The sequence below is a fragment of the Trachypithecus francoisi genome, unplaced genomic scaffold (assembly GCF_009764315.1).
Source record: "Trachypithecus francoisi isolate TF-2019V2 unplaced genomic scaffold, Tfra_2.0 Lachesis_group3, whole genome shotgun sequence".
Classification (NCBI taxonomy): domain Eukaryota; kingdom Metazoa; phylum Chordata; class Mammalia; order Primates; family Cercopithecidae; genus Trachypithecus; species Trachypithecus francoisi.
Genome location: NW_022681468.1, coordinates 84824671 through 84851408, shown reverse-complemented (window position 1 = coordinate 84851408; position 26738 = coordinate 84824671). Strand labels below are relative to the sequence as shown.

The following is a 26738-nucleotide window of genomic DNA, read 5'->3' as shown; positions in this document are numbered from 1 at the left end:
TCAAAACAACATTGTTTGGACTAAAACATGTCAAATATATTTAAATTCATGAGTTCATAACGTTACTTTATGGGTCCATAATGATCACAAATGGCTGACAACATCACAAAACACAACCTGATGGAAGTACACACCACCACCTATGAAGCAGTTACTGACTTCCCTCTCACATCTGATCAAGCCCGTAGAACAGTGATGTCTAACAGAGCTTTCTACAATGTTAAAAAACAAACAAACAAACAAAACACATGGCTAGTGACTACTGTATTAGACAGCACAGCTCTAAAATGTTTTATTGGACAGTGTTGCTCTAAACCTAAGCATTCATGTGAAATATCAGGGACAGCGAACATGTAAAGAAGTACCAAGAGTAATGTAATTAGCAAACTTCAGCCTATGGAAAATCCTACAAAACAAATCACCTGATTTCTTCATGAGACAATTATAATGGAGGGAGAGGAGGAGATCAAGGGGGAGCTTACAAGAAACTTGAGACATATTAACTGATAGCAATATATGGACCTTATTGAGAACCAAATTTAAATGATTTAACAAAAATTAGAAGGCAATCAGGGAAATGTATGCAATGACTGGTACTAGTGACTTGATGATATTAAAGAATGATTAAATTTTTTTAGGTGCAATAACGGTATTATTTCTTTTAGTAAAAACACTGTAATATTTACAGATGAAATAAATGAATCTGGGATTTGATTTAAAATAACCTGGGAAACGGGAATTAATGGGTAGGAAAATATATGACACAAGACTAGATGTGTACTGATAATTGTTAAGTGGGTGATGGGTACATTATACCATTTCTTCAATTTTTATATGTTTGAAATTTCCATAATAAAAAGCTAAAACAACAAAAAATTCCATAGGAGAAAAAAATTAAACCATTTCCTATGTAGGTCTTTATACTCCAATGCAAATATACTTACCACCCTTTTGAGTTCTGGATGTCTTGACTGAATCCGTTTAAATTCTCGAATCTTGCCCTCATCAACATCTTCTTTTAGCTCCCATGTGCTATCCTCATAGGGCAGAGAGCACCATTTCACCAGGTAGTAAATAACAGGCTAGGAGAGAAGAAACCAAAGCCTTAAGAAACTGATTCTGTTGTCTCTGCGCTGGTTAAAAAATAAAAATTTGATTGTAAAATCAGATCACGAAGTATCAGTACCTAAAAGCTGTTGAAAAAGTCAGGCCAAACACACTGACCAAAGGTTCACCTTCTGATACACTATATGGCTTTGATCATTCTTCAAAGCAATTTATCTGAATCTGTTCTAAAAGGAAATTTCTACCCACTAGTTTCTAGAACACTAAGCACTAAAACATTATCCTCATCAACTAAACAGACAAAAAAAAAAAGGCTAATCTTTTCCTATACCATGTTGAAATTAAAAGACATGTTTCTGTGCCATACTGTTCTCCTGGAGCCAAATTTGACACAGTGGCAGCTAGGCTACCTTTAGGATAAGGACTATTAGCATATACTGGCTTCTGGGCCCCTAGAGCTCAGTGCAGATGCACCTCAAGAGCACTTATATGGTGGTAAAGAAATGTCCTTGTGAGCCCCAGGAAGCTAGGAGCTAACAAGAGTTTATCACCAAAAAGAGGTAATAAAAGTAAAGAAGAAGAGAAAATGCTAAAAAGTTCAACTACAGTAAGTACTAGTTTATGTAGGTATTCCACTGAAAGTGAAGGAGCAGTGACTAATGGTAAATGGCTCCTATTTTCACTATTCAAGATGATCACTGCACTTACTGCATCTCCATTTTTGGCTTATAAAGTATAAAGCAAGGATTAGATTGGGCCTAGTGTAATCAACAAGAATCTCTAATTATCAATTCATAGAAAACTTAAAATAGCCAAGAAAATATGTGAAAGTGCCTCAACGTAGTCACAGATCTTGAATCTCTGGAATTGATCCAGCTGCTTGCTCTTTTACCTTTTTCTTTAACATAGTAACTCAAGTCACTCTCTATATAAAGCCATTTGTCCAGGTCACACATTTCCAGCATAATATCTATTGTAATATTTATTTCCACTATTAGGTAATATAAAAAGGATGACAAACTTATTTTGCAGAGGGGGGGAAAATGGGTATATAGAATAGTATTAGCCAATACTGGGAGCATAAATTAGAGTATTAGAGTATGAAAACATTATCATCTGTTATGTCACTTGCAAGACATTCCAAAGGGGCCTAACTAAAGGCCAATTGCTTTTAGAAGGGTAGGTATGATAAACAGCATAAGACTGTCAAGGCTGGAAAGGCTGAGATCCTGAAAAATGATGAGAATTTAAAAATAGCTAACAACCTGCCCTAAAATCCAGCCCATTCTCCACTCAACTCACACAAACACACACACAATACTACCACCCCAACTTCAAAAGCAGAATATGTTATGTGAAGCATGCTTGTTAGGATTTAAAGACAATGAATTATACTGGGTCCTGGATATCTAAGATTCTGACTACCTGAGTGTACCTGAAGACTTATAAAGTAGAATAAACTTTGGAATTTAACTCAGAGGTCTTATTAGAATGATGTATGGGAGGATCAAGTCACTTGAAAAGGTCATGAAAAAGCCCAGTTTACCCACTCAACACTAACATCTTAAAAAGGTTCTGCTGTTCTCTACTGGGTCACTGTGTAAAGTGTCAGATGTGATAAAAAATTTCTTTATGACCCTGTGCTAAGCTAAACCAAAAAGTCCTACTAGAAGTAAAAATAAAGTGACAAATTCTAAGAAAATGATGGTTTATAGCCTAAAAAAATTTAGAAGTAAATTTAAAAGAAGAATTCACTGGTGGCTAAGACCTAGATGACCATTTAAAAATGAAAAAGGTGCCAGGCGTGGTAGCTCACGCCCGTAACCCCAGCACTTTGGGAGGCTAACGCAGGGAAGATCACCTGAGGTCAGGAGTTCAAGACCAGCCTGGCCAACATGGTGAAACCCCGTCTGTACTAAAAATATAAAAACTAGCTGGGCATGATGGCACACACTTGTAGTCCCAGCTACTCAGGAGGCTGAGGCACGAGAATTGCTTGAATCGCGGAGGCGGAGGTTGCAATTGATGAGCCAAGATCACACCATTGCAACCCAACCTGGGTGACAGAGTGAAGACAGTCTCAAAAGAAAAAAAAAAAAAAAAAAAAGAAAAAGAAAAAAGAAAAAAATTAACTAATTACAATACAGATTCAAATGTAGATCTGGTTTTTTTTTGTTGTTTGTTGTTGTTTTTTAATTGAGACGGAGTCTCACTCTGTTGCCCAGGCTGGAGTGCAGTGGCATGATCTCAGCTCACCACAACTTCTGCCTCCCGGGTTCAAGAGATTCTCCTGCCTCAGCCTCCTGAGTAGCTGGGATTACAGGCGTGCACGACCACACCCGGCTATTTTTTGTATTTTTAGTAGAGACGGGGGTTTCACTATGTTGGCCAAGCTGGTCTCGAATTGCCGACCTCATGATCTGCCCACCTCGGCCTTCCAAAGTGCTGGGATTACAGGTGTGGGCCACCGCGCCTGGCCAACAGATCTGTTTTAATGACAAATGAAGAGACATTTAACTAATGGTGAGTTCAGGAAGTAGCCCATTCTCGAGAACATGATTTGTAGAAAGCTAGGAGTGAGCCTGTACAAGTATCTTTACATTCATAAATTTAGGAATTTGTGAAGTATCCCCTTCCCCTGCCCCACACCCCACCTCCAACTGTATGTCAAGAGTCTTCCATTTAAAATGAGGAAAAATGAGACCAAGATGAATGACTTTTCTGTACTTAGCTTCTACATGTTTGACTTTACAGAAATCTTTCCTTTTAGCATCTCTCCCTACTCCCTTACCTCCCATTATCTTTCAAAGGATTCCACAGAAAAATTTAGAAATACCTTTTCAGTCCAAGGGATTTTGCAGCCACACCTGAAAAAGAAAGGACTGACAAACCCACTAGCAGAAATATAAGAGGATGGTCACGTTACTCCATGCCTCAACAACTCACCTCCCCATTGTCCTTGTCAATACTGTGAGACTCATCCAATATCCTATCCACCTCTACGTAATCTGGATTAAAGGGCTCTTCATCCTAGATGAGTTATGAAACCAAACAATAAGACCAAAAGATCACTGTCCAGCAAACCCACTCTTCTACCTCACCTTTAGCAGAGAATCCTACTTCAAAATTTTTAAAGAAATTAGAAGCTATCTGATGGGTGTTCCCCTTTTTCATAACATCAAATCCTATGAATTTACCAGAGTCTATACCCAACTTCTCACCTGTTACCAGTGAGTGTCTCTTTCTAACAGCGGTCATTCTCTCCATATATGCTCTGGTGTCCATTGCTTCTTGTATTCTTAGGAATCCCTCTGAGTCATTGCCATAAATACACGTATATGTTCCACATTTCAAATTTTAAAATAAGACCTCCTTTGATTCTACATCTCCTGCAATGATTTTTCTACTCTGCTTTATACCTAAACTTTTTTTTTTTTTTTTGAGGTAAAGCCTTATTCTATTGCCCAGGCTGGAGTACAGTAGTGCAATCTTGGCTCACTGCAACCTCCACTTGAACCTCCTAGGTTCAAGTGATTCTCCTGCTTCAGCCTCCCGAGTAGCTGGGATTACAGGCGCCTGCCACTACGCCCAGCTAATTTTTATATTTTTAGTAGAGATGGGGTTTCACTGTGTTGGCCATGCTAGTCTCAAACTCTTGACCTCAAGTGATCTGCCTGCCTTGGCCTCCTGAAGTGCTGGGATTACAGGCGTGAGGCACTGCACCCAGCGCCATACCTAAACTTTTTCAAGGGTTTAAACACATGCTATTTCCATTCCTTCATCTCTTTCACTTGTTCATCCATTCCACTTTTTCTTCTACTTGCAACATACAACCAAAACTACTCTTATCAAGGAGGAACACTGCAAATGTAACAGACGTATTTCTTCACTCATCTTGCTCCAGTGTTTATCAGTAAACTTGGATATTGGAAATTAAAGCTCCTTTATCCCTATTTCTAATCACACTGGATTAGAAATTTGAGAAAATAAATGTTCTCTCTTAATAACAGGTCTACAGAAACCATCAATAGCTAAAGATAGACATTAGAGGAAGAATGCCTCAAGTGGACCAGCAGTCAATGTATCATCAGTTTTGAAAATACTTCATGTGCATTGAGAAAGTCAATTTCCAAATACCTTATAACTAATAAATGAACCATATTTAAACCTAAGAAAGTCAATGACCAAAATTAAAAGTTTACACCCATATATACAAACCAATTACAAGTATTTTGAAGAATCAGCTAAGGCTGACAACCCCAGTAATTTGTGCTTCTATGAAAGAAATGACAGGCAATACCTCTTCCTAATTACCTCATGGAAGAAGTGTCTCATCTGAGCCATTTTGGTTTTGAAGCGCTTTAATTTTTGATGGATCCTCTTATCCTTCTCTAGTTGGGAGATAGTAGCCCATTCACAATGCAGATAGGAGCTAAGGGGGATGGAAAAATCCAGTCATGGTGCAAGTAAAAGAAGGTGGCAGGCTACTATCTGAAATTTTGGGATTAGTCGGAAGCAGACATAACAAACATAGGCTTAAATTGGGAAAGAGTCTCTTAGGTCAGTGCTTCTGAAACTCTAATTTGTATACAAACCACAGTGCTTGAAAGCCCACATTTCTAAAAAGCACCCAAGTAATGCTAATTCTGCTGATCCACAGAAGACCATATTTTGAGTAGCAAGATCTTAGTGCTAAACTAAGGTAAAGAGAATCACAAGACATTTTATCAGGAACCACCCTCACTCCACTTACCTACAAGGAAATAATAAGAGTAATGTCAATTCCTGAATTTCTCTCTGAATAGCCATTTTTCCCCATTAAAAATAGCAATCTGGGCTACAAGACTATAAAAAAGGGACACATTCCCACCCAGGATACCCAGGAGAACTTTTTACCACCCTGTGGAATTTGGGGCGACAAGCTTTTTGCACAGATAACGTACTAGTTCTTGTACTTGACAAAGAATTCTTCTGCTTCAGTATATTGTCCAGAAGGAAGCTAAGAAAAAAGAAATAAATTAGTTACTAGTCCCTTATTGGTAAAATAATGAACTTTTAAATTTTAACCACACATTGCAGAACTTCACACCAATAATCCCTGAATATATTAATAACTCAGAGATTAAGGAACCAGTCTGGTACTTCAATAATAGAGGCCTGATAGCTGGAAAAAGTAAGCCTTTACCCACTCTAAACAGATAAATAAAAGAAGCACCAGTAAAGCAGTTCTTGTTTTCTAGCTAACTTTCCTCCATGATCTCTCACAACTAGACCCTAGCAATATATCTGACATCCAAAGGTGCTCATTAAATAAAGTCTGTGAACATAATAGCATTACGGGTTAATATTAAGATAGAGAAGAGCCAGGCGCAGTGGTGCACAATGGTAGTCCCAGATACTCAGGAGGCTGAGGCAGAAAAATAGCTAAAGCCCAGATGTTCACAGTACGCTATGATCATATCTATGAATAGCCACTGCACTTTAGCCTGGGTAACATAGTGAGAATCTGCCTATTAAAAAAAAAAAAATTAAAAAGCCTTCACCTCCTTCTTCACAATCCGCATAGAAAGCACTTTGTCTACAATGGCTGCATCTTCTTCACTGGGATTCTCCTGCAGCAAAAGATGCAGTCAGTCAACAGATGATTGTGATCAGCAAGGCAATCCTCTGAAATTACTTGAGTTTACAGCTTACCACAAAGAACTGCATGGAAGGCAAAGTCTCGCCATCTGGTTCTTGCACTGGTTCAGGGAGGATGGGCTCAGGTTTTATGGGACCAGTTACATCGACCTCTTCTTCTTCTTCATCATCTGTGATCTTTATATCCAGATCCTCTGTATATTTTTTTCGCTTAACTTGGCGGTTTGAGCGTCTCTTCTGTAGAGCACAAAGTAGTTAGAGTGACTGGTTAGGTCTCTCACAGAGAAGTCTTTTAAAATTATTTGCTGGTGGTCATATACTTAGATTTTACTCCAAAATTTTCATGAAAAATCAAATCAAAAGATGATAAGGAGATTATCTGTCAAACAATGTGATTTATTCTATGTATGGATCATATATTAATTTGCTTAACTGCGTTATGAAAGGCCAAGAATCCACTGAGAAAAACCTGTCCACTAGTGGCAAGAAGCTCTGGGAAATTAAAACTGGATTCTCAGGCTGCAGGGTGCAATACAACTCACACTAGAAGCAATCCGGAAGTGCAAAGGTGCAAGAATATTTTCTTTCCATTTTTTGCTTTTTTGTCTTAGTTCTAAAGGTTTTTTTGGTTTAATAAACAAAATCCACTGTATGTACTGTTCTGCCACTTACTTTTTTACTTAATGATATTTCCTGGAAATGTTTTCCATATACATTTTAGATTTACCTTATTCTTTCAAGTGGCTGAATTAAACATTCTCTAATTAAGTAATTTAAGTAACACTTCCAGCTCATGATAAAAAACTGGGAAGGAGGCCTGGTGTGGTGGCTCATGCCTGTAAAACCAGCACTCTGGGAGGCCGAGGCAGGCGGATCACCTGAGGTTGGGAGTTTGAGACCGGCCTGACCAACATTGAGAAACCCCATCTCTAATAAAAATACAAAATTAGCCGGGTGTGGTGGCACATGCCTGTAATCCCAGCTACTCAGGAGACTGAGGCAGGAGAATCGCTTGAACCCAGGAGGTGGAGGTTGTGGTGAGCCAAGATCGCACCCCTGCACTCCAGCCTGGGTGACAGACCAAGACTCTGTCTCAAAAAAAAAAAAAAAAAAAAATTGGGTAAAAAAGAAGAGATAAAATTATTTTTCAATTATGATTCTCTCTCTGGAAAACCTCAAAGAATCAAATGAAAGAACTACTGAAACTAGTAAACTTGATTCGTATAAAACTAATTTTGAAAAATTATTTCTATGTATAGATATAATCAACCAGAAAATATAATAAAAGATCCCATTTATGAAAACACAAAGATTAATTATCTACAAAACTAAATTGGCTGGGAGTGGTGGCTCACCCCTGTAATCCTAGCACTTTGGGAGGCAGAGGCGGGTGAATCACCTGAGGTCAGGAGTTTGAGACGAGCCTGGCCAACATGGTGAAACCCCGTCTCTGTTAAAAATACAAAAATCAGGCTGGGCGCGGTGGCTCAAGCCTGTAATCCCAGCACTTTGGGAGGCCGAGACGGGCGGATCACGAGGTCAGGAGATCGAGACCATCCTGGCTAACACGGTGAAACCCCGTCTCTACTAAAAATACAAAAAACTAGCCGGACGAGGTGGCGGGTGCCTGTAGTCCCAGCTACTCGGGAGGCTGAGGCAGGAGAATGGGGTGAACCCAGGGGGCGGAGCTTGCAGTGAGCTGAGATCTGGCCACTGCACTCCAGCCCGGGTGACAGACTCCGTCTCAAAAAAAAAAAACAAAAAAAAAAAACAAAAAAAAAAAATCAATGGGCATGGTGGCAGATGCCTGTAGTCCCAGCTACTCAGAAGGCTGAGGCAGGAGAATTGCTTGAACCCAGGGGATGGAGGTTGCAGTAAGCAAACCTGATTAGTATAAAATTAATTTTATACCAATACAAATATAATTTTATATTTAAAAATTTTATATTTTTGTTTCACCCAAGAGACTGGCAAAAATCAGCAAGTTTGATCAAAATATTTTTAAATAACAATTCATACACTTTTGGTAAGAGTACACATAGGCACGACTTTCATGGAGAAAAATTTGGCAACACCCTTTGACCTATCAATTCCACCTCAAAGATACTATCCTCTAAATTTGCATATGTGCGCAAATCTCTAGAGCATTACTTGTGGGAGTAGGAGACCAGAAAAAACCTGAAGGCCCATCAACAGGGGACTGGTTCAATAAATTATGCTATAGCCTTAAAACTGAATCATACCATAGAACTATTGAAAAAGAGTGCAGGCTGGATGCAGTGGCTCACACCTGTAATTCTAGCACTCTGGGAGACTGAGGTGGGAGGATCACTCAAGCCCAGGAGTTCAAGACCAGCCTGGGCAAGATAGTGAGACCCTATCTCTATTTTATAAAAAATATAAAAATAGCTAGATGCAGTGGCTCACGCCTGTAATCCCAGCACTTTGGGAGGCCAAGGCTGGCAGATCACAAGGTCAGAAGATCAAGACCATCCTGGCTAACACAGTGAAACCCCGTCTCTACTAAAAATACAAAAAATTAGTCAGGTGTGGTGGTGGGCGCCTGTAGTCCCAGCGACTCGGGAGGCTGAAGCAGGAGAACGGCATGAAGCCAGGAGGCGGAGCTTGCAGTGAGCCGAGATTGCGCCACTGCACTCCAGCCGAGGCAACAGAGCGAGACTCCGTCTCAAAAAAAAAAAAAAAGGTGTATATATACATATATATACACACACACGTACACACACACACACATATGTACGTATATATACAAATAAAAAAGAATGGGGTAGATTGATAATACCAAATGTTGAAGATGTGTATCAACTGGAACTCTACTGGTGAAGTATAAAATGACATAATCACTTTGGAAAACTTACAGAGTCCTACAAAGTCATGTTTGTATATTCATAAAGTCAAATATTACTGAAGAAAAAAATAAACTACTCATTTATTTAGCATGGATGAATTATCGAAAACATTATGCTTTTCTCACTGATGTGTGGGCAGAAGAAAAAGAACAGCAAAAAACTATGCTGAAAGAAGTGAGACCCAAAAGTACATTCTGCATGATACTACTTAAAGTTCAAGGCCAGGCATGGTGGATCACACCTGTAATCCCAGCACTTTGGAAGGCCAAGGCGGGCAGATCATTTGAGGTCAGGAGTTCGAGACCAGCCTGCCCAACATGATGAAACACTGACTCTACTAAAAATACAAAAAAATGAGCTAGACATGGAGGCGCACACCTGTAATCTCAGCTACTCGGGAGGCTGAGGCATAAGGATCACCTGAGTGCAGGAGGTGGCGGCTGCAGTGAGCCGAGATCACACCACTGCACTCCAGCCTGGGTGAGAGTGAGACCCTGTCTCAAAAAATAAATAAAATAGCTGGGCACGGTGGCTCACACCTGTAATCCTAGCACTTTGGGAGGCCAAGGCGGGCGGATTACGAGGTCAGGAGATCGAGACCATCCTGGGTAACACGGTGAAACCCTGTCTCACTAAAAATTTTAAAAAATGAGCTGAGCATGGTAGCGCGTGCCTGTAGTCACAGCTACTCGGGAGGCTGAGGCAGGAGAATGGCGTGAACCTGGGAGGTGGAGCTTGCAGTGAGCCGAGATGGCGCCACCGCACTCCAGTCCAGCCTGGGCAACAGAGGGAGACTGTGTCTCAAAAAATAAATAAATAAATAAATAAATAAATAAATAAATAAAGTTAAAAAAACAGACCAAGTTAATCTACGGTAAGAGAGAGCAGAACAGCAGTTAGTTGCCTATGCCCTGGAGTGAGGAACTGAACTGACTACAAGGGAGTACAGGGGAACTTACTGCGGTGATGATGGAAACATTTTCTTCACTTGGTGAAGTGAATTGGATAAATTTGTCAAAACTATACAAATAAAATTTGTGCATATTTTATGATATGTATATTCCACTTCATTTAAAAAAGTCTGGGAGGATATATAAACTAAATTATTTCTAGAGAGTATTTCTAGAAGATATTTTCTACTTTTTACTTTATATATTTCTGGATGACCGGATTTTTATCACATCCATCATATAGTATTCTTAAAATGACCTTTTTTAAACAAAAATTTAGGAAATACTTTAAACTAAAGTTCTTAGATTTGCTTTAAAATAATCCAGGGTGGGCCGGGAGTGGTGGCTCATGTCTGTAATCCTAGCACTTTGGGAGGCCGAGGCGGGTGGATTGCCTGAGCTCAGGAGTTCGAGACCACCCTGAGCAACATGGTGAAACCCTGTCTCTACTAAAAATACAAAAAATTACCTGGGCGTGGCAGCATGTGCCTGTAGTCTCAGCTACTCCGGAGGCTGAGGCAGGAGAATTGCTTGAACCCGGGAGGCGGCGGTTGCAGTGAGCCAATATCGTGCCACTGCACTCCAGCCTGGGCGAGAGAGAGACTCTGTCTCCAAAAAATAAAAATAAAGAAAAAAATCCTGGGTGCTGTGCACTGGAGATCATGTCCGGGGACGGCAGCTGCAGCCAGACCCAGAGCCGGGCCATCCCTGCCACTCGCTGGGTGGTGCTGGGCAAAGGCATGCAGCTACAGCACAAACCCCCAGCGGCACACTCTTCAGCACCACCCCGGGAGGTACCAGGATCATCTACGACTAGAAATTCCTGGAGCGCCAGAACTCACCCATGACCAAAATACCCCCAAGGGATCTGTCCACCATTCCTGGGGTCACCAGCCCTGCCAGTGATGAGCTCCCAAAGGAAGCCAGCCAGAGCCACCTGTGCAATAGCCCAGAAGATAAGTGGGTTAAGTGGGCAGGCCATGAAGAATCGCTATTTGAGATGGACATTTAAAGGACCAGCCATGAGATCGTGCATTGCCTATGGGCCCCTCCGGGCCTTCCTGGGAGGGATCACACCACCCAGGCCTTATGAAAGTTATCACACTGGGCAAGCGTGGGACATGGGGTCAGCCACCCCAGCTTTCTCTCCCTCTCAGGGCACCTGCCCCCTCCTCTTTGTGAAATCTAGCAGATTATCTTCTAGTGACCTAGTGCCTCTGCTGATGCAGGAGCTGCTGCCCCAAGGGGAGTGACCCCAGATAGTACACCCTGCAGCAGAGTGCCAGGAGTGCCAGGAAGTGGACAAGAACGAGCCCTTCCTTCCAAATAATCCAATGATCGGCTCCTCTAGCCCTGAGCCCTGAGCTCTGGGGGTGCAGCCACCCCTTCTTTAGGTTGATGTTTCTGAGAAAGCTCCCTTCCCCCTCCTCCCACAAGAGAGGAAATAAAAGCCACTTTCGTTCGCCATAGGGCCAAAGTTGGGCCCTGTCTGAAAAAATAAAATAATCTAAAAGGCGGGCAGGACTAGAGTGGAAGTAAGGACAGTGGGAAGTGAGTCATCTGTTGATAAATAATAAAGTGGGAGAATGGGAACATGGGACTTCATTAAAAATCTCCTTTTGTGTATGTCTGAAAATTTTGCTAAAAGAAAGTAGGGGAGGAGAATGGGTAGATCTGTCTTTTCCACTAAAGAACAACCTCCAAGACATATCATTAGGGAAAATACACAGTAGAGAAGAGTAGGCATGGAATACTAATATTTAGTGGAAGTAGAAGTAGAGTGTTCATGAAAGAAAGAAATATTTCCAGAAGGATATACAAGAAACTGGTAACAGAGGCTACCTCTGGGGAGAACTGGGAGACTGTGAGGCTGGGTTCTAGGAAACTTTTCACAGTGTCTACTTTATTGCACTGTTGTAATTTTTCTCACACGCTTTTTTTTTTTTTTGAAATGGAGTTTTGCTCTTGTTGCCCAGGCTGGAACGCAATGGCATGATCTCAGCTCACTGCAACCTCTGCCTCCTGGGTTCAAGCGATTCTCCTCCCTCAGCCTCCAGAGTAGCTGGGATTACAGGCATGTGCCACCATGCCCAGCAAATTTTGTATTTTTAGCAGAGACAGGTTTTCTCCATGTTGGTCAGGCTGGACTCAAACTCCCAACCTCAGGGGATCTGCCTGCTTGGCCTCCCAAAGTGCTGGGATTACAGGCATAAGCCACCGCAACTGGCCTCATATATGTATTTTTAAACTGAAAAATAAAATAGCAAATAGTCAAGTTAAAAAAATTTCACACAGGGCCAAAGGATAAAAAATTAAAGTACAATAATCATGACCCACTTACCATTCAACCCTTCTCTTCAAAGATACATATTCTTATCCATTTCTTGTATATCCTTCCAGAAAAAAATTGATGCATATACATATATGTACACACAGACACACATGCATACTTTAAACATTAAAAAGAGATACTACGTATGCCTTTTTTCATTAATAATAAGTCTTCCTTATTAGCACATCCCAACCTAGTTCACTGTTTTTAACTGCCATCTAGTATTCTACTGCATGAATATTGTCAATTTTACTTAACTATTTCTCCACCAATAGACATCTAATTTTTTTGACATTTTTGCTATTGCAAATATTGCTACAATACATATATCACTGCATTCTTTTGAGAACATATTCATAAGGTAATTTCCTAGGTGCAGAATCATTGAGTGAAATGAAATTAACATTCTAAATTTTTCTATATATTGAAACACCAACTTGCCAAAAAGATTGTCCCAATTACCATTCCCATCAACTGTGTCTAAGTGTCTGCTCCTTAACTTCACTGCCAATATTGTCATTCTCACTTGTCATAGACTGAATTGTATCCCCCCCACCAAATCCACATGTTGAAGCCGCTAACCCCCAGTACCTCAGAATGTGAATGTATTAGGGAAATTGGAAATATAGGGTTTTCAAACAGTCTAAGTTAAAATAAGGCCTATTTCTAAATTAAAATAAGGCCACCAGCATGAGCCCTAATCCAATCTGACTAGTGTTCTCCAATCTGACTAGTGTCCTTACAGAAGGAAGAAATCTGGATACACAAAAAGACACCAGGGATGTGTACAAATAGAGGAAGGACCACGTGAAGACACAATGAGAAGGTGGCCTTCTGCAAGCCAAGAAAACCCTCAGGAGAAAACAAACTTGCAGACCATTTGATCTTGGATTTCTAGCCTCCAGAACTATAAGGAAATAAATGTCCACACTGAGCGCAGTGGCTCACACCTGTAATCCCAGCACTTTGGGAGGACAAGGCAAGTGAATCACCTGAGGTCAAGAGATTGAGGCCAGCCTGGCCAACACGGTGAAACTCCATCTCTACTAAAAATACAAAAATTAGCTGGGCGTGGTGGCACACACCTACGATCCCAGCTACTCAGGAGGCTGAGGCAGGAGAATCACTTGAACCTGGGAGGTGGAGGTTGCAGTGAGCCGAGATTGCGCCACTGCATTTTAGCTTGGGTGACAGAACGAGACCCTGTCTCAAAAAAAAAACAGACACAAAGAAACAAACAAAAAGAAAAGAAATGTCCATAGTTTAAGACACCTAGTCTGTGGTATTTTGTTATGGTGGTCCTAGCAAACTAACACACCACTTTCTAAATTTTAGTAATCTCTGTGTATTTTGTATTATTAAAAATTTCCTTCATTGTTTTTGTTTAACAAATACTTTATTACTTTATTTGCATAATCCTCTAATCCTTATTTAACCTTTACTTAAAAAACAAGTTGTTTTAACAAATCACGTCCATTTTGTGTTGCTATAACAGAGTACCCAGGATTGGGTAATTTATTTTCATAAAAAAAGAAATGTAGCCAGGTGCAGTGGCTCCTGCCTGTAATCCCAGCACTTTGGAGGCTGAGGCAGGTGGATCGCTTGAGGCCAGGAGTTGAACACCAGCCTGACCAACATGGCGAAACCCTGTCTCTACTAAAAATTACAAAAATTAGCTGGGCATGGTGGTGCACACCTGTAATCCCAGCTACTCAGGAGGCTGAGGTAGGACAACTGCTTGAACCTGCCATAAGGCAACAAATCAGAGATGGAAGCCTACAAATCAGAGATGCCTGCCATAAGGCAACAAATCAGAGATGGAAGCCTACACTTCTGGTCTAGTTTCTTTTGGTCTCTTCCAACGTCTCTCATCTTCAAAACACAGGAAGAAATTTTGTCCCTAGCTACCCTACTTCAGAGAGTCAGAAAAGGTAAGCCAAAGGGATTCTTGGAGAGTTCGAAGAGAGAGTCAAGTTCTGACCCAGCCAAAAGGGCAATCATGCAGCATGATTTCATATGATTTGCTTAGTATTTGAAACACTGGAATTTGAGAAAATGAGTATTGCTTTTTTTCTTTGACACAGAGACTCGCTCTGTTGCCCAGGCTGGAGTGCAATGGCACGATCTCGGCTCACTGCAACCTCCACCTCCCAGGTTCAAGTGATTCTCCTGCCTTAGCCTCCCGAGTAGCTGGGATTATAGGCACCCACCACCACACCCGGCTAATTTTTGTATTTTTAGTAGAGATGGGGTTTCACCTGGTTGACCAGGCTAGTCTCCAACTCCTGACCTCAGGTGATCCACCTGCCTCGGCCTCCCAAAGTGCTGGGAGTGAGTGGTGTGAGCCACTACGTCCGGGCAAGTATCGCTATTTTTATAGTAATATGCTCTTTGCCTAAAAAAATAATTTAAAGACACTGACCAGTGAGAGGCCAAGGCAGGCAGATCACTTGAGGTCAGGAGTTCGAGATCAGCTTGGCTAACATGGTGAAACCTGGTCTCTACTAAAAAAATACAAAAATTAGGTGGGCATGGTGGTACATGCCTATAATTCCAGTTACTCGGGAGGCTACGGCAGGAGAATTGTTTGAAACCGGGAGGCAGAGGTTGAAGTAAGCTGAGATCGTGCCACTGCACTCCAGACCTGGACGACAGAACAAGACTCTGTCTCAAGAAGAAAAACAACAACAACAACAACAACAACAACAGAAAAAAAGACATTGACCAGGTCCATTGACCTTTTAGGCCTACGTCCAGTTTAGAAAAACCAAAGAAATGTGTATAGACTTATAATCTCTCAATATCTTCTTGGTTTGGTTAGCCATAATTAAACATGGTTTTTTTTCTACTAAATTCTTTTGGGATCCTTTTACCTGAATGCTGCTTTCTTCATCTTCTCGAGGTGACTGTGCAGGCATGACTTCCACATCTGAATTATCAGATGAGGTATTACGTTTTCTCTTCTTACCCACTACAGGAGTGATGGTGCTAAAAAGGAAAAAAACAAATTCATTTTCAGCGAAGGCAAAGAAAATTTAGCGGTAAAAAAACATAATTAATCTAAACCATCACATACAAAACTTCCAGACAGTCAATAGGACACAAAGCTACTAAATAGGGTGTTTGAAAAAAAGAAGATATTAGGATTTGTAAACCACTGACTGACCCTCACACCATATTTGACAAATTCTTGTTATTACTGTGTTCACAAATATCTGAAGGAAGGTAGCACAAGATAGAAGAATAAATACCAGATTAAGATGCAGTTCCACTTCTGTCACTACAAGAGCATTAGTTTCATTATTTGTAAATATTAGAGAGATAATACCTGTCCTGACAGTTACTGAGGCTCAAATAAGAAATATAAAACTGTCTTTTAAAAGCTGAAAAATCCGGTACAAATATAAAGCATTATTATATTTGCACCCCAAAGCCTGAAGAATCCCAGAGAGTAAAAGCTAATAAGAGAGGAGAAGATACAAGACATGGAAGGGAAAGAGAGGACACTCAATTATGACAAGATTACGTGGCAAGCCATCACTTTTCTGTCAACACGGCTTAAAGTTAATGGTAGATGCTGAAATCTCCAATTCACAGATGAGATGCAAGAACAGGACAGCTATGCCTCCAGTAGGTCTCTTTTTACTGATGTGGGTGGCAGGAGGTAGTGAGAAATCTCTTTCACAGTACAGTAATACAAAATCAGGACAAATATATGAATGCAGAGTCAGAGCTTTTAAAGGTAACTCCCAACACAGTGACTATCTTTCCTGTGCCTTCGTGTTTTCCTCTTAAAATACGCTAATTTCTTTTTTTTTTTTTTTTTTTTTTTGAGACGGAGTCTCGCTCTGTCGCCCAGGCTGGAGTGCAGTGGCCGGATCTCGGCTCACTGCAAGCTCCGCCTCCCGGGTTTACGCCATTCTCTCGCCTCAGCCTCCCGAGTAGCTGGGACTACAGGCGCCCGCCATCTCGCCCGGCTAATTTTTTGTATATTTTAGTAGAGACGGGGTTTCACCGTGTTAGCCAGGATGGTCTCGATCTCCTGACCTCGTGATCCGCCCGTCTCGGCCTCCCAAAGTGCTGGGATTACAGGCTTGAGCCACCGCGCCCGGCCAAAATACGCTAATTTCAATTTTCCATTTAACAAATCCTGTAAGCATTAGGACAGAAAAAAGAAAGGCCTTATTATTTTCTATAATAGATCATCTTGAACTATGTAGCTAGTAAATACATATAAGTTCCTCAACCCATTTTAGAAATGAGTGCTCTGCCCTCAAATGTCCCATCAAAACGGCAAAGAGTACTCACTTTAGCTTACTCTTGCCCTTTGTTTTGGAGGTACCAGATGTTTTGTTCTTCTTTGGCTTTTCCTCTTTCAGCCTCTCCCCAGCACTCTTCTTCCTGCGTTTCTTCTCACCTTCCTCCTCTGGCCGAACGCTGGGCAACTCATCCTCATTTAAGACTCGAGGTATGTTCTGCTCACCGCGGGCACGGGCCCTCGCAATGGCCTCTGCTACAATCCGATTTGCTTTCTCTTGTTTCTTCTGGTGTTCCAATCTGCGGTTTTCCTCCATTCCTGTCTTTCCCCCCGAATGAGGAGCAGAGCTTGCTGGTGATGACAAAGCTGCCACTTCACTGGCACTTAGAACTTTAACTACAGAGAGCCCAGAAGAGGCCCCTTGGGAAGAGCCAGCCTATAGAAATAAAGACACTACAATTTCAACTTGCTTGTAGTTAAATGGCCTAAATAAAATCCAGCTGTGAAGCAGGGGGGCTAGAAACTAGTTCTTTAATCCCTCAAGAACCAAGCTCAGACTAAATCTTACTGAACCTACACCTATTTTTTAAAATGTATTCTTTTGGTGGGAGAAGGGTGAGAAAAAGCAAGAATTCTGCCAAAATAAACTTCAGTATCTTTTTGTTATGCTTCCATCAATACACATCTTCATTACTTCAGAAAAATTACAACTAATATATCCAATATTGGGCTCTGGCCTAACAGTAAAAAAATTGAAATTCTACGCTTGGCCTACCTTTTATCTGCCTGGGGGGCGGGGGGAGGGCAGGGTGGCGGGGGTGGGAGGAGGACTGATCACTTATTTCTTTATATCCTTTCTGAAATATCATTTAAAGGATATCACAAATCATTTTCATTTCACAATATTAGGAAAAGACTGTAAATGGAACAATTCAAAAATACATACTAAATAACCTCATATCCCAAACCCAACAATCCCTCTCTAACCTTTTAATAATATAATTAAAATAAGATTTCCAGGGATGAAAGAATTAAGTCTGCATCTCAGTTCAGAGATACAAAACTAGAGTGGTTACCGAGGGCAACAGCAATGGACTAAGTAGTTTTGTTTTCTTTCTTTTCCTTACTATGTAAGTCTCTCACCTGCGGCTGCAGTACCACCTTGACTGGTACTGAAAGTCTTTGTCCTGGGCTTTGTCCTGGTCCCATTATCTGAGCCTGCTGTACAGAGGACAGAGTCACTGGCTGGGTTGAGGGTGGCTGCTGGGGCTGTGGCTGCGATGATGGCGGTTGTGGTACAATCTGGATTTTTTGCTGTGGTTGCTGCACCTGCAGCTGGATAGTTACTACCTTGGCAGGCTGCCCTTGGGCATTCTTGGCTTGAGTCAGGGCTGCCAGCTGGTTGCCCTGTAACACTATCTTGCCTGGTAGACTCCCTAGCACAACATGCCGATGTCCTTGGGGACCTCCAGACTGTGGCTGCTGGAGGACCAGGGTGATGCGTTTCGATTCACCCTAAAGTGAAGAAAGGAAATTGCAAGAGGAGTACAACATTAAAGACTTGTATACTCTGAAATATTTACACCAGTTTTCTTCATCCTAGAATCATAAAAACTGTGGGTCAGAAGACACAGTACAATTCACTTTGTTCATCACCCTATCTGTCTTGATAGAATCTTTTTTGTTATTTTTAGAGACAGGGTCTCGCTGTATTGCCCAAGCTAGAGTGCACTGGCTATTTACAGGCACAACCCTACTGCTGATCAGCAAGGGAGTGCTGCTCTGCTCGTTTCCAAAATGGGCCAATTCATCCCTCCTTAGGCAACCTGGTGTCCCTTGCTCCTGGGAGGTCACCATATTGATGTCAAACTTAGTGTAGACGCCTGATTAGCATAGCACACCAACAGCCCAGAAATCCTAGGCTCGAGTGATCCTCCCACTTCAGCCTCCTGAGTAGCTGGTACTATAGGTGCATGCCACCATGCCCAGCTAATTTTTATTTATTTTTTTTGTAGAGATGAGGTCTATGTTTTCCAGGCTGGTCTCGAACTCCTGGCCTCAAGCGATCCTCCGGCCTCAGCCTCCCAAAGCGCTGGGACTATCAGCTGTCCTGACAGAATCTTTTCTATAATGCTTCTGCTTAGTAGGTATCAAGCTATGTTTTTAAAACTCCTGATGGAAGGCTATCTTCTAATGCAGCAGTTCATTTATGGAAACCTATTAATACAAAATTCCTTATATTGAATTGAAATCTGCCTCCTTGTAGCTTCTTCCCACTAGACCTACTTTTTTTTAAAGACGGGGGTCTCACTCTGTGGCCCAGGCTGGTCTTGAACTCCTGGCCTCAAGCAATCCTCCTGCCTCAGCCTCCTGAGTAGCTGGGATCACAGGTGAGAGATATTATGCCTGGCTAGTCCTACTTATCTCAATGCTGCGCCCCCACCCCCACCAACTCTTTTGGCCCCTTATTCAGACGCCAGAGCCTCTACCATCTTACACTAGAAACTAACACTTTCACTGAACAAAGTAGGAGGGGGACAATCTTAGTAATAAGAATACAAGAAAGATATAAATAGCTCTTACAAGTCTTGCAAATATAAAGATAATTCTTCAAAGATGTTTCTTTGTTCCCATAGCATCCCATATTTCTCATAAAACTTTATATCACACAATTATTGTGAGCTGTTGCTTAATATCTGTCTTTCCTGGCAGACGGTGAGCTCTGTAAGGACAGGGACTGTGTTTGTCTTATTTAGCACCAGCTAGGTACAATGTAAACATGTAGTAAGAGCTCAAAAAATGTTAACATTAACTGCTTCCACCTAGCAAGTACTAAGTATGTGGCTGTCACACTAACTGATGAAAAGCAAAGATGGAATTTAAATAGGCTTTCCCAGAGAAAGCTCTCATGCGCTCGCTCTCTCTCAAAGAGTTGCTGGGCCCTCTATGAAACCAAAATTAACCTCCCCCTTTCACTCAAGTCACCTGGGTAGGTGTAGAGGTCAGTGTAACTGCAGGCTTCAGTGGGGGCCCTGTGGCCCCAGGGTTTCCAGCAGGAGCTGGACCCTTAACTGGCTGGAGGACCAGCTGCTTTACTGGTCGGCTGGGCTGGACAATGCGCTGAACAGCAGCCTGGTTCCCAGGGACCTTGGCGGCCAACACTGTATTACCAGAGACAATGGAAACACCTGGTCGAAGGGGTGTGCCGGTTAGCACTTTGGTAAAAGTGACTTTTCCACCATTGGCTGTGCCTGCCACCAGGGGCTGAGCTGTGCTGGTGATACCTTGGGCCTGAATTTGTGCCACATGGGCACCAGTGACTGAGGAGCTTGGTGGGGCCTTAAGGATAACAATCTTAGGGGCTGACTGAGGTGGCTGCCCTCCAGCACTACTGGAGGAGACAGCTGTGGCAGAGACACCCATGAAAGGATTCCCTTGGCTCAGGATCTCCTGGCTCTTGGAGACCTGCAAAAGTCCTGATGTTGGCGTCGATGTCTGTAAGACAGGTTGGGCTGGCTGCTCCTGGCTGGCAGGCTGAGTGGTATAATCATGCAACGTTATGGATTCTGGAGCTGGAGCTGTGGATTCTTTGGGAAGTTCTGTGGGAGCTGTTTCCTCTGGTGGAGGGACCAGTTCACTTGCTGATGAATTCCCCACATCACCACCTCCACCATCCTGGTTCATCTGATCCAAGGAGTCCAGAGAGCTTGGCAGTCCAAGGGCTTCCTCAATGGGGTCTTGTGTGACCTGGTTAAAGCTGTCATCAGTCAAAGAGTCCAGGCCAAATAAATTTGGGTCATCAAACAGATCCATGATGGGGTCTGCCATCTTGGGAAAGTAATGGAGGGTATTTCTCCAAGGTCTAGGGAGGGAAGGGGAGGGGGGGTACTGGCTCTCCCCTCCCCTCCCCTATTAAGAAAAAAATGTACACAATGTAAGAGGACTACTCTTCAAGTATAGAGGCAAGAAACAAGTGCATGTCAGATTGTCCTGACCTTCATGGAGCAAGATGGCTAGGTCTTCAGAGGAAGATGGTGGAACTCCTGTTGTAGGAATACAAATACAAATGAAAAATAAGCAAAGTTGGCGATCTCAGAGAAAATTTTTCCTTCTAAGGTACTTTCTTAATATTAAATAGCATGAATATAAGAGGGAAATGTGAGGGAATCTGAGGATGGACATACAGCAGAAAGAACACTCATATTTCTGCTTCAAAACTAAAACTAAAAGAGAAAAATAACAACAACCCCCTCTTGGGCACTTACACCTACAAACTTTAAAGATTCTGTCTGTCAAGAGCATTTGGCTGTCTCTCTCCGTTTAACAATTATTATTCTTTGGTAAAGATAAAATTTAAATTCATTTACCTTCTATTTTCAGTTTTTAAGTTAGTAGAACTCAAAAATATGCCACAAGAATTACAGTGACTCTACAGATAAAGGTTTCTGGATATATTCTATTTTATAAATATTTCTTGTGTTTTATATATTTTTACTTACTATTGGCAAAAATAACCATCTTTAACCAAGGCTCATAGTACAATCTCACCAAGCTGATTATACAATTTTACCCAGGAAGTTTTGCAACCTTTATTGTAGTTAACATATTAATCTATAATAGGGTTTTTGTTCTCAAGTTCCCTCTCAAGAAACCTTTCTCATATTTAAGATAAAAAATGTCAATTGCACGGCTGGGCGCAGTGGCTCAAGCCTGTAATCCCAGCACTTTGGGAGGCCGAGACGGGCGGATCACGAGGTCAGGAGATCGAGACCATCCTGGCTAACACGGTGAAACCCCGTCTCTACTAAAAAAAATACAAAAAACTAGCCGGGCGAGGTGGCGAGCGCCTATAGTCCCAGCTACTCGGGAGGCTGAGGCAGGAGAATGGCGTGAACCCAAAAGGCGGAGCTCGCAGTGAGCTGAGATCCGGCCACTGCACTCAAGTTTGGGCGACAGAGCGAGACTCCGTCTCAAAAAAAAAAAAAAAAAAAAAAAAAAAAAAAAAAAAAGTCAATTGCAAAGGAGTCAACATTTTGTTTCCAATTTACATTCCCAACTTCCTCTCTTACCATCTCTTATATGTATCTTACATTCCAGTCCAACTAGACTACACAATTCCCTTAATGCGATTCCTACCTGTGTGACTTTGCTTATGATGCTGTACTTTCTGCCTGGAACACGTCCTCTCCATCCCAATGCCAATAATCTTTCGCAGCTAAAATCCTACCAACCCTCAAAGGTCTTCGAATCCATTAAGTGAGCCCTGAACCTCTGATCCTTTAACAACTGAGCAACTTGTGATGACCTGATCCCTCCACCTCCTATAAATACCCACACCATTGTTTATACCTTATTTAAAGCACTTACATTTAATATTTTATTATAATGACCTAAGTCTGTCTATATCCTCTGAAGGCCCAAATGGTTACTTTGTGCAAATTGTAAAAAGTTGCCTACTTCTCAAGATGCTTGGAAAATTGCCATACTAAATACATAAAAGTTGGTTATGAATGTATGCAATGTACACTCTCCACAACCCTGTACCATGGCCCAGCTCCTCTTTCTCTAGGAGAAAGTTCTTGGATGATGGGGACTATGTCTTATTTGTCTGTGGATCCCTAAAGAACCAGCAGGACATAGCACATATAGTAGCTAATCAAAAAACAGTTAATGAATTATACTTGCTTGCATTATCTGGAGTAAACCATTTGATCCTCACAGAAACTAAATGGTATTATTTGATTCTAACATGAGATGGTAAAAAGCTTCCTATCTTGAAAACGTGTCTTATGAATGGCTGAAAGTAGGTTTACAAAATCCATGCCTAGGGTTTTAAGTTCATGAAACTAGTGGAAAAAGGAAAAGGTATCAAAGACAGGGAAGTATGTCACCATATAACCCAAATATATGAAAAAGAAATATCTGTTCTTTGTATATGATGATAATATTTGACAATACAGGAAAGTCTTGCTTGGTAAGACCATTTCTCCTAACTTTTGGAAGACACCAGATAAGAAATTTCAGGGACACAGTCCTGACTGAAGGAGACTTTTCCATACAACCCCCCATGCTATGTTTTTTTCCTTCCCAACCCATCTCACTTATCATTATAAAACAATATAACATGGGTTAATAGATCAGATACTCCAACACAGACAAAGAATAAACACATGAGTCAAAATTACAAAGTATACATGGTATCTCCAACAATGTTAAACAAGATCTTCCTTGCTTTAGTAATTGTATACTTTTCATATCTTAACCCAAGATCCATACCATCTCCCATTCCTGGCTAGGCTATTCCACCCACCAGCTCATTCCAGCCTCTCATATCTAATATTTGCCTCCAAATTACTCAAAATGGCAATCAGAAAAGTTATGAATGTTTCCTGATTTAATGAAAACCTACTCAATAACTTAATATTAATAAATTTCCTCCCCATTTATCATCAACTTTTTTCCAGTATACCTACTTTGGCACCAATTATCTTTCATTCTCTATTCACCATCAGAAGTTAAAGTATCTACAGCTAGGAGTAATATAAAAACAACGGTGAAAGTTTCTTTTCTTTTTTTTTTTCAAGACAGAGTTTCGCTCCTGTTGCCCAGGATGGAGTGCAATGGTGTGATCTCAGTTCACCGCAACCTCCACCTCCTGAGTTCAAGCGATTCTCCTGCCTCAGCCTCCCGAATAGGTGGGATTACAGGCCTGCGTCACCACGCTCGGCTAATTTTGTATTTTTAGTAGAGATGGATTTTCTCCATGTTGGTCAGGCTGGTCTCAAACTCCCGACCTCAGGTGATCCATCCACCTCAGCATCCCAAAGTGCTGGGATTATAGGCCTGAGCCACCACACCGAAAGTTTCTACTAAATAGAAGTTTATGTTGCAAATAGTTTATAGCCTGCTCCTTCTTCCATGGAGTATTTTGTTACTTCCATGATTCCTTGCTATTTGTTAATTCTAATGCTCTTCCTTTCCCCCATAATGATCCAATCTTAGGCCTAGTTTTTTTTTAAAATAGAAGAAACAAGGCTAATGGTTTCTGATGAATCTCCTTACCCCCACATTACTTAGTATAAGCTTTTTAAAGATCAATGCATTATCATTTATCTCTCCCTTCCCAATTTTCGAACCAAATTTCTGCTTCTCCTACTTTGGTCTATGCCTAATAATTTAAAAATCTTGCCACCAAGTATCATTACTTCTCAGTCCCATCATCTCACCTATACTGACCCAATTCATCTCATATTTTTATCCTAGTCTCCTACTTCTTTTCTAGCTCCCATCTTTAAACTGTCCTTGAGTCTTACAAGATTAAACCTTCTCCCAACATACATCTAACTTTTGTTAACCCTCCTTCTACTACTACTTGTGGGTTACTCTGGCTATATCCACAAATGGCTTATTTATTCTACCAAGCTCATCCATCTCATGAATTCTCTTTCCTTGATTCAAACCCTAGTAGCAAAAATGAACAGATGTTAAGTGGGTTTCAACGCAAAGTAACTGCCTAGATAAATAAGTCATACCAACTTTTATCACATTAAGAATGAAAAGCCAGTCTTGGCCCACCATTCCCCAAAAGAGAAACACATGTATGTGCTCAAAAGAAAAGACAAAATTTAGTGGTCGTACTTAGTCACTTTCCATAATTACAAACTAATGACCAGAATCATGACAGAAATCTTGGAGGGCATGTCGGGGGTGAGGAATGGCAGTGGAAGGGAAAAGTAACAAACTAGTCAGTTAATGTTAAAATCCAAGGCCATCTATCTAGAATCGCCAAATAACAATCCAATAACCTGTAGAAAAATACTTTATTATATATGCCAGCATAGCCCTTCACTTTATCTCCTTCTTAAAGGTGAAACTACTGCTTCCCCTTGAGACAGGTACAAACTGATGTTCTTCTGCAGCTTTACCACCTTTAATACAGTTCTTGATTTTTTTTGGAAATCCAGAGTCCCAAGTCTCTCATTCTTATTTTACATTATTCCTCAACCTTGCCCATTTCCATAATAAACTACCTGTCCTATAAGAAAGTATTTTGTTTTAATTCTACCCTATATTTTTCTGTCTCGATCTGTCCATACCTTTCAACAAAGCAGTGATTCTCAACCAGGGGATGGAGACTAAGGCCCTTAAGAAGGGCTTCTGGGAACTGAGGGTGGAGATAAATGTGCAGTTCTTAAGGGTGCATTCAGTATTATAATTTTATATTTATCAAGTGAAAAAACTACATCTCATTGTTTAGGCTATTTATATTTATTAACACTGGACAAAGCCTTCTTGGCTAGTGAAGATCTGTAAAAGACACATGTGAGGAGTAGGGGGCAGAGAAAGAAACATTCCTGGCTTGGCAGAGTTACCAATATCTTTGGGATGGGATAAGATTTCCTATAGCCTCTCAAAAGGAGTTTATCATAATTTACTGTTTATGAGGGATGAGAAGCACTAGAAGAGATTAGTTCAGTCATCTAATAGATAAAATTATGTAAAATGAGCTACAGATATCTATTGCCCACTTATAGATTTCTCTGTAGTGACAACCTCTTAGAAGACAATGAACGAATGCAGTATTGAGCAATGCTGACCTCTTTCTGAAATGTGCACTTTTAGAAAGTACCACTCATGACCACTTAACCTCTAGCTGCTCAAAGGTTCGGAAAAAAATAAAGTATTTTATTTACTTCAAAGTATAAATCTTGTTGTTGGAAACTGTATCCTTTCAAGAAGATCAGTTGCAGAGAGACATAAGTACATGTTACTGAAACATAAGATGGATAGAAGCAGCTTAATTTAAATGAGAAATATCTTGAAAATAAAATAATCCAAAGGGCTAAAATGAAAATCACCAACATAATTTTAAAAGAGAAGTATTTTAAAACTGTACCATGAAGACATTTGTGAGACACGAAGGGTCTCAAATCTTATACAGAAATGAAAAATAAACACCCAAAGTGAATGCAATCACAATTTAGGGTCAGCAAAGGATCAGGATGGAAAGACATAGGACCCAATTGGAGCCACTCAGATTTCCTAAGTAGATCAAGATCCTAGGCCATTTTCTCTATCTTCACCATTCTCACTGCCAAATATGTGGCTACTCTGTTTTTGTTTTCCAATTACTGAAAGAGAAAGCACTCACACCTCAATCAAGGGTATGGTCATTTGGGGGAAAATAAGGCTAGTAAAGTAAGACCTTGTGAATAAATCGGAAAAGCAAAATAGACAACTACGAAAGCTAAAGACATGTATTTTCAGGGGGTAAAGAAGAAACTACAGAGATTTTGTACTCAAATGAAAAAAGGGAAAGGGCGAGGTGAGGAACTGAGGGGTTGATGGAGAGGAAAACGCGACTGGGGTGGGGGTGGGGGGACCCGGGTACATTACCTGCTCATACTGCCGGGGTTGGTGCCAGTAAGGTCCATAGAGCAGAGGCGGAAGATTTCTGGTAACTGGAGACCCCAAAATGGAAATTAGGTACATGCACTTGAGGTAAGGAGCTAGCGGGGGTGCCCTCCAGGGTGGGGATGGCCAAGACGGGAAGATGCGGGGGTTGGGGGGTGTGGATGCCCGGGGTAGGAGCAAATGTTAGGGCGGAAGCTGCAGGCTGAGAAGCC

At 41.2% G+C, this 26738-nt stretch overlaps 1 protein-coding gene and 1 pseudogene across 12 annotated transcripts in view; one reads left to right on the top strand and one right to left on the bottom strand.

Moving 5' to 3' along the window:
- CHD8 (chromodomain helicase DNA binding protein 8) overlaps nucleotides 1-26738 on the bottom strand; it is a 69564-nt gene that overhangs the window by 24439 nt on the left and 18387 nt on the right. For 3 of the 12 annotated variants that reach the window (XM_033188640.1, XM_033188633.1, XM_033188636.1), the window contains exons 2-12: nucleotides 26509-26573; nucleotides 20098-21155; nucleotides 18256-18627; nucleotides 17163-17548; nucleotides 15728-15842; nucleotides 6760-6942; nucleotides 6609-6677; nucleotides 6009-6064; nucleotides 5380-5497; nucleotides 4012-4095; nucleotides 945-1082 (exon numbers count right to left, since the gene is read on the bottom strand). In XM_033188640.1, coding sequence (XP_033044531.1) covers nucleotides 945-1082; nucleotides 4012-4095; nucleotides 5380-5497; nucleotides 6009-6064; nucleotides 6609-6677; nucleotides 6760-6942; nucleotides 15728-15842; nucleotides 17163-17548; nucleotides 18256-18627; nucleotides 20098-20940 — 2364 coding nt within the window. In that variant the 5' untranslated portion in view covers nucleotides 20941-21155; nucleotides 26509-26573. The remainder of the gene's footprint in view (nucleotides 1-944; nucleotides 1083-4011; nucleotides 4096-5379; nucleotides 5498-6008; nucleotides 6065-6608; nucleotides 6678-6759; nucleotides 6943-15727; nucleotides 15843-17162; nucleotides 17549-18255; nucleotides 18628-20097; nucleotides 21156-26508; nucleotides 26574-26738) is intronic. The other 9 variants (XM_033188634.1, XM_033188637.1, XM_033188635.1 and 6 more) reach the window with 5 other exon arrangements.
- Nucleotides 11093-11534, top strand: LOC117070050 (annotated as a pseudogene).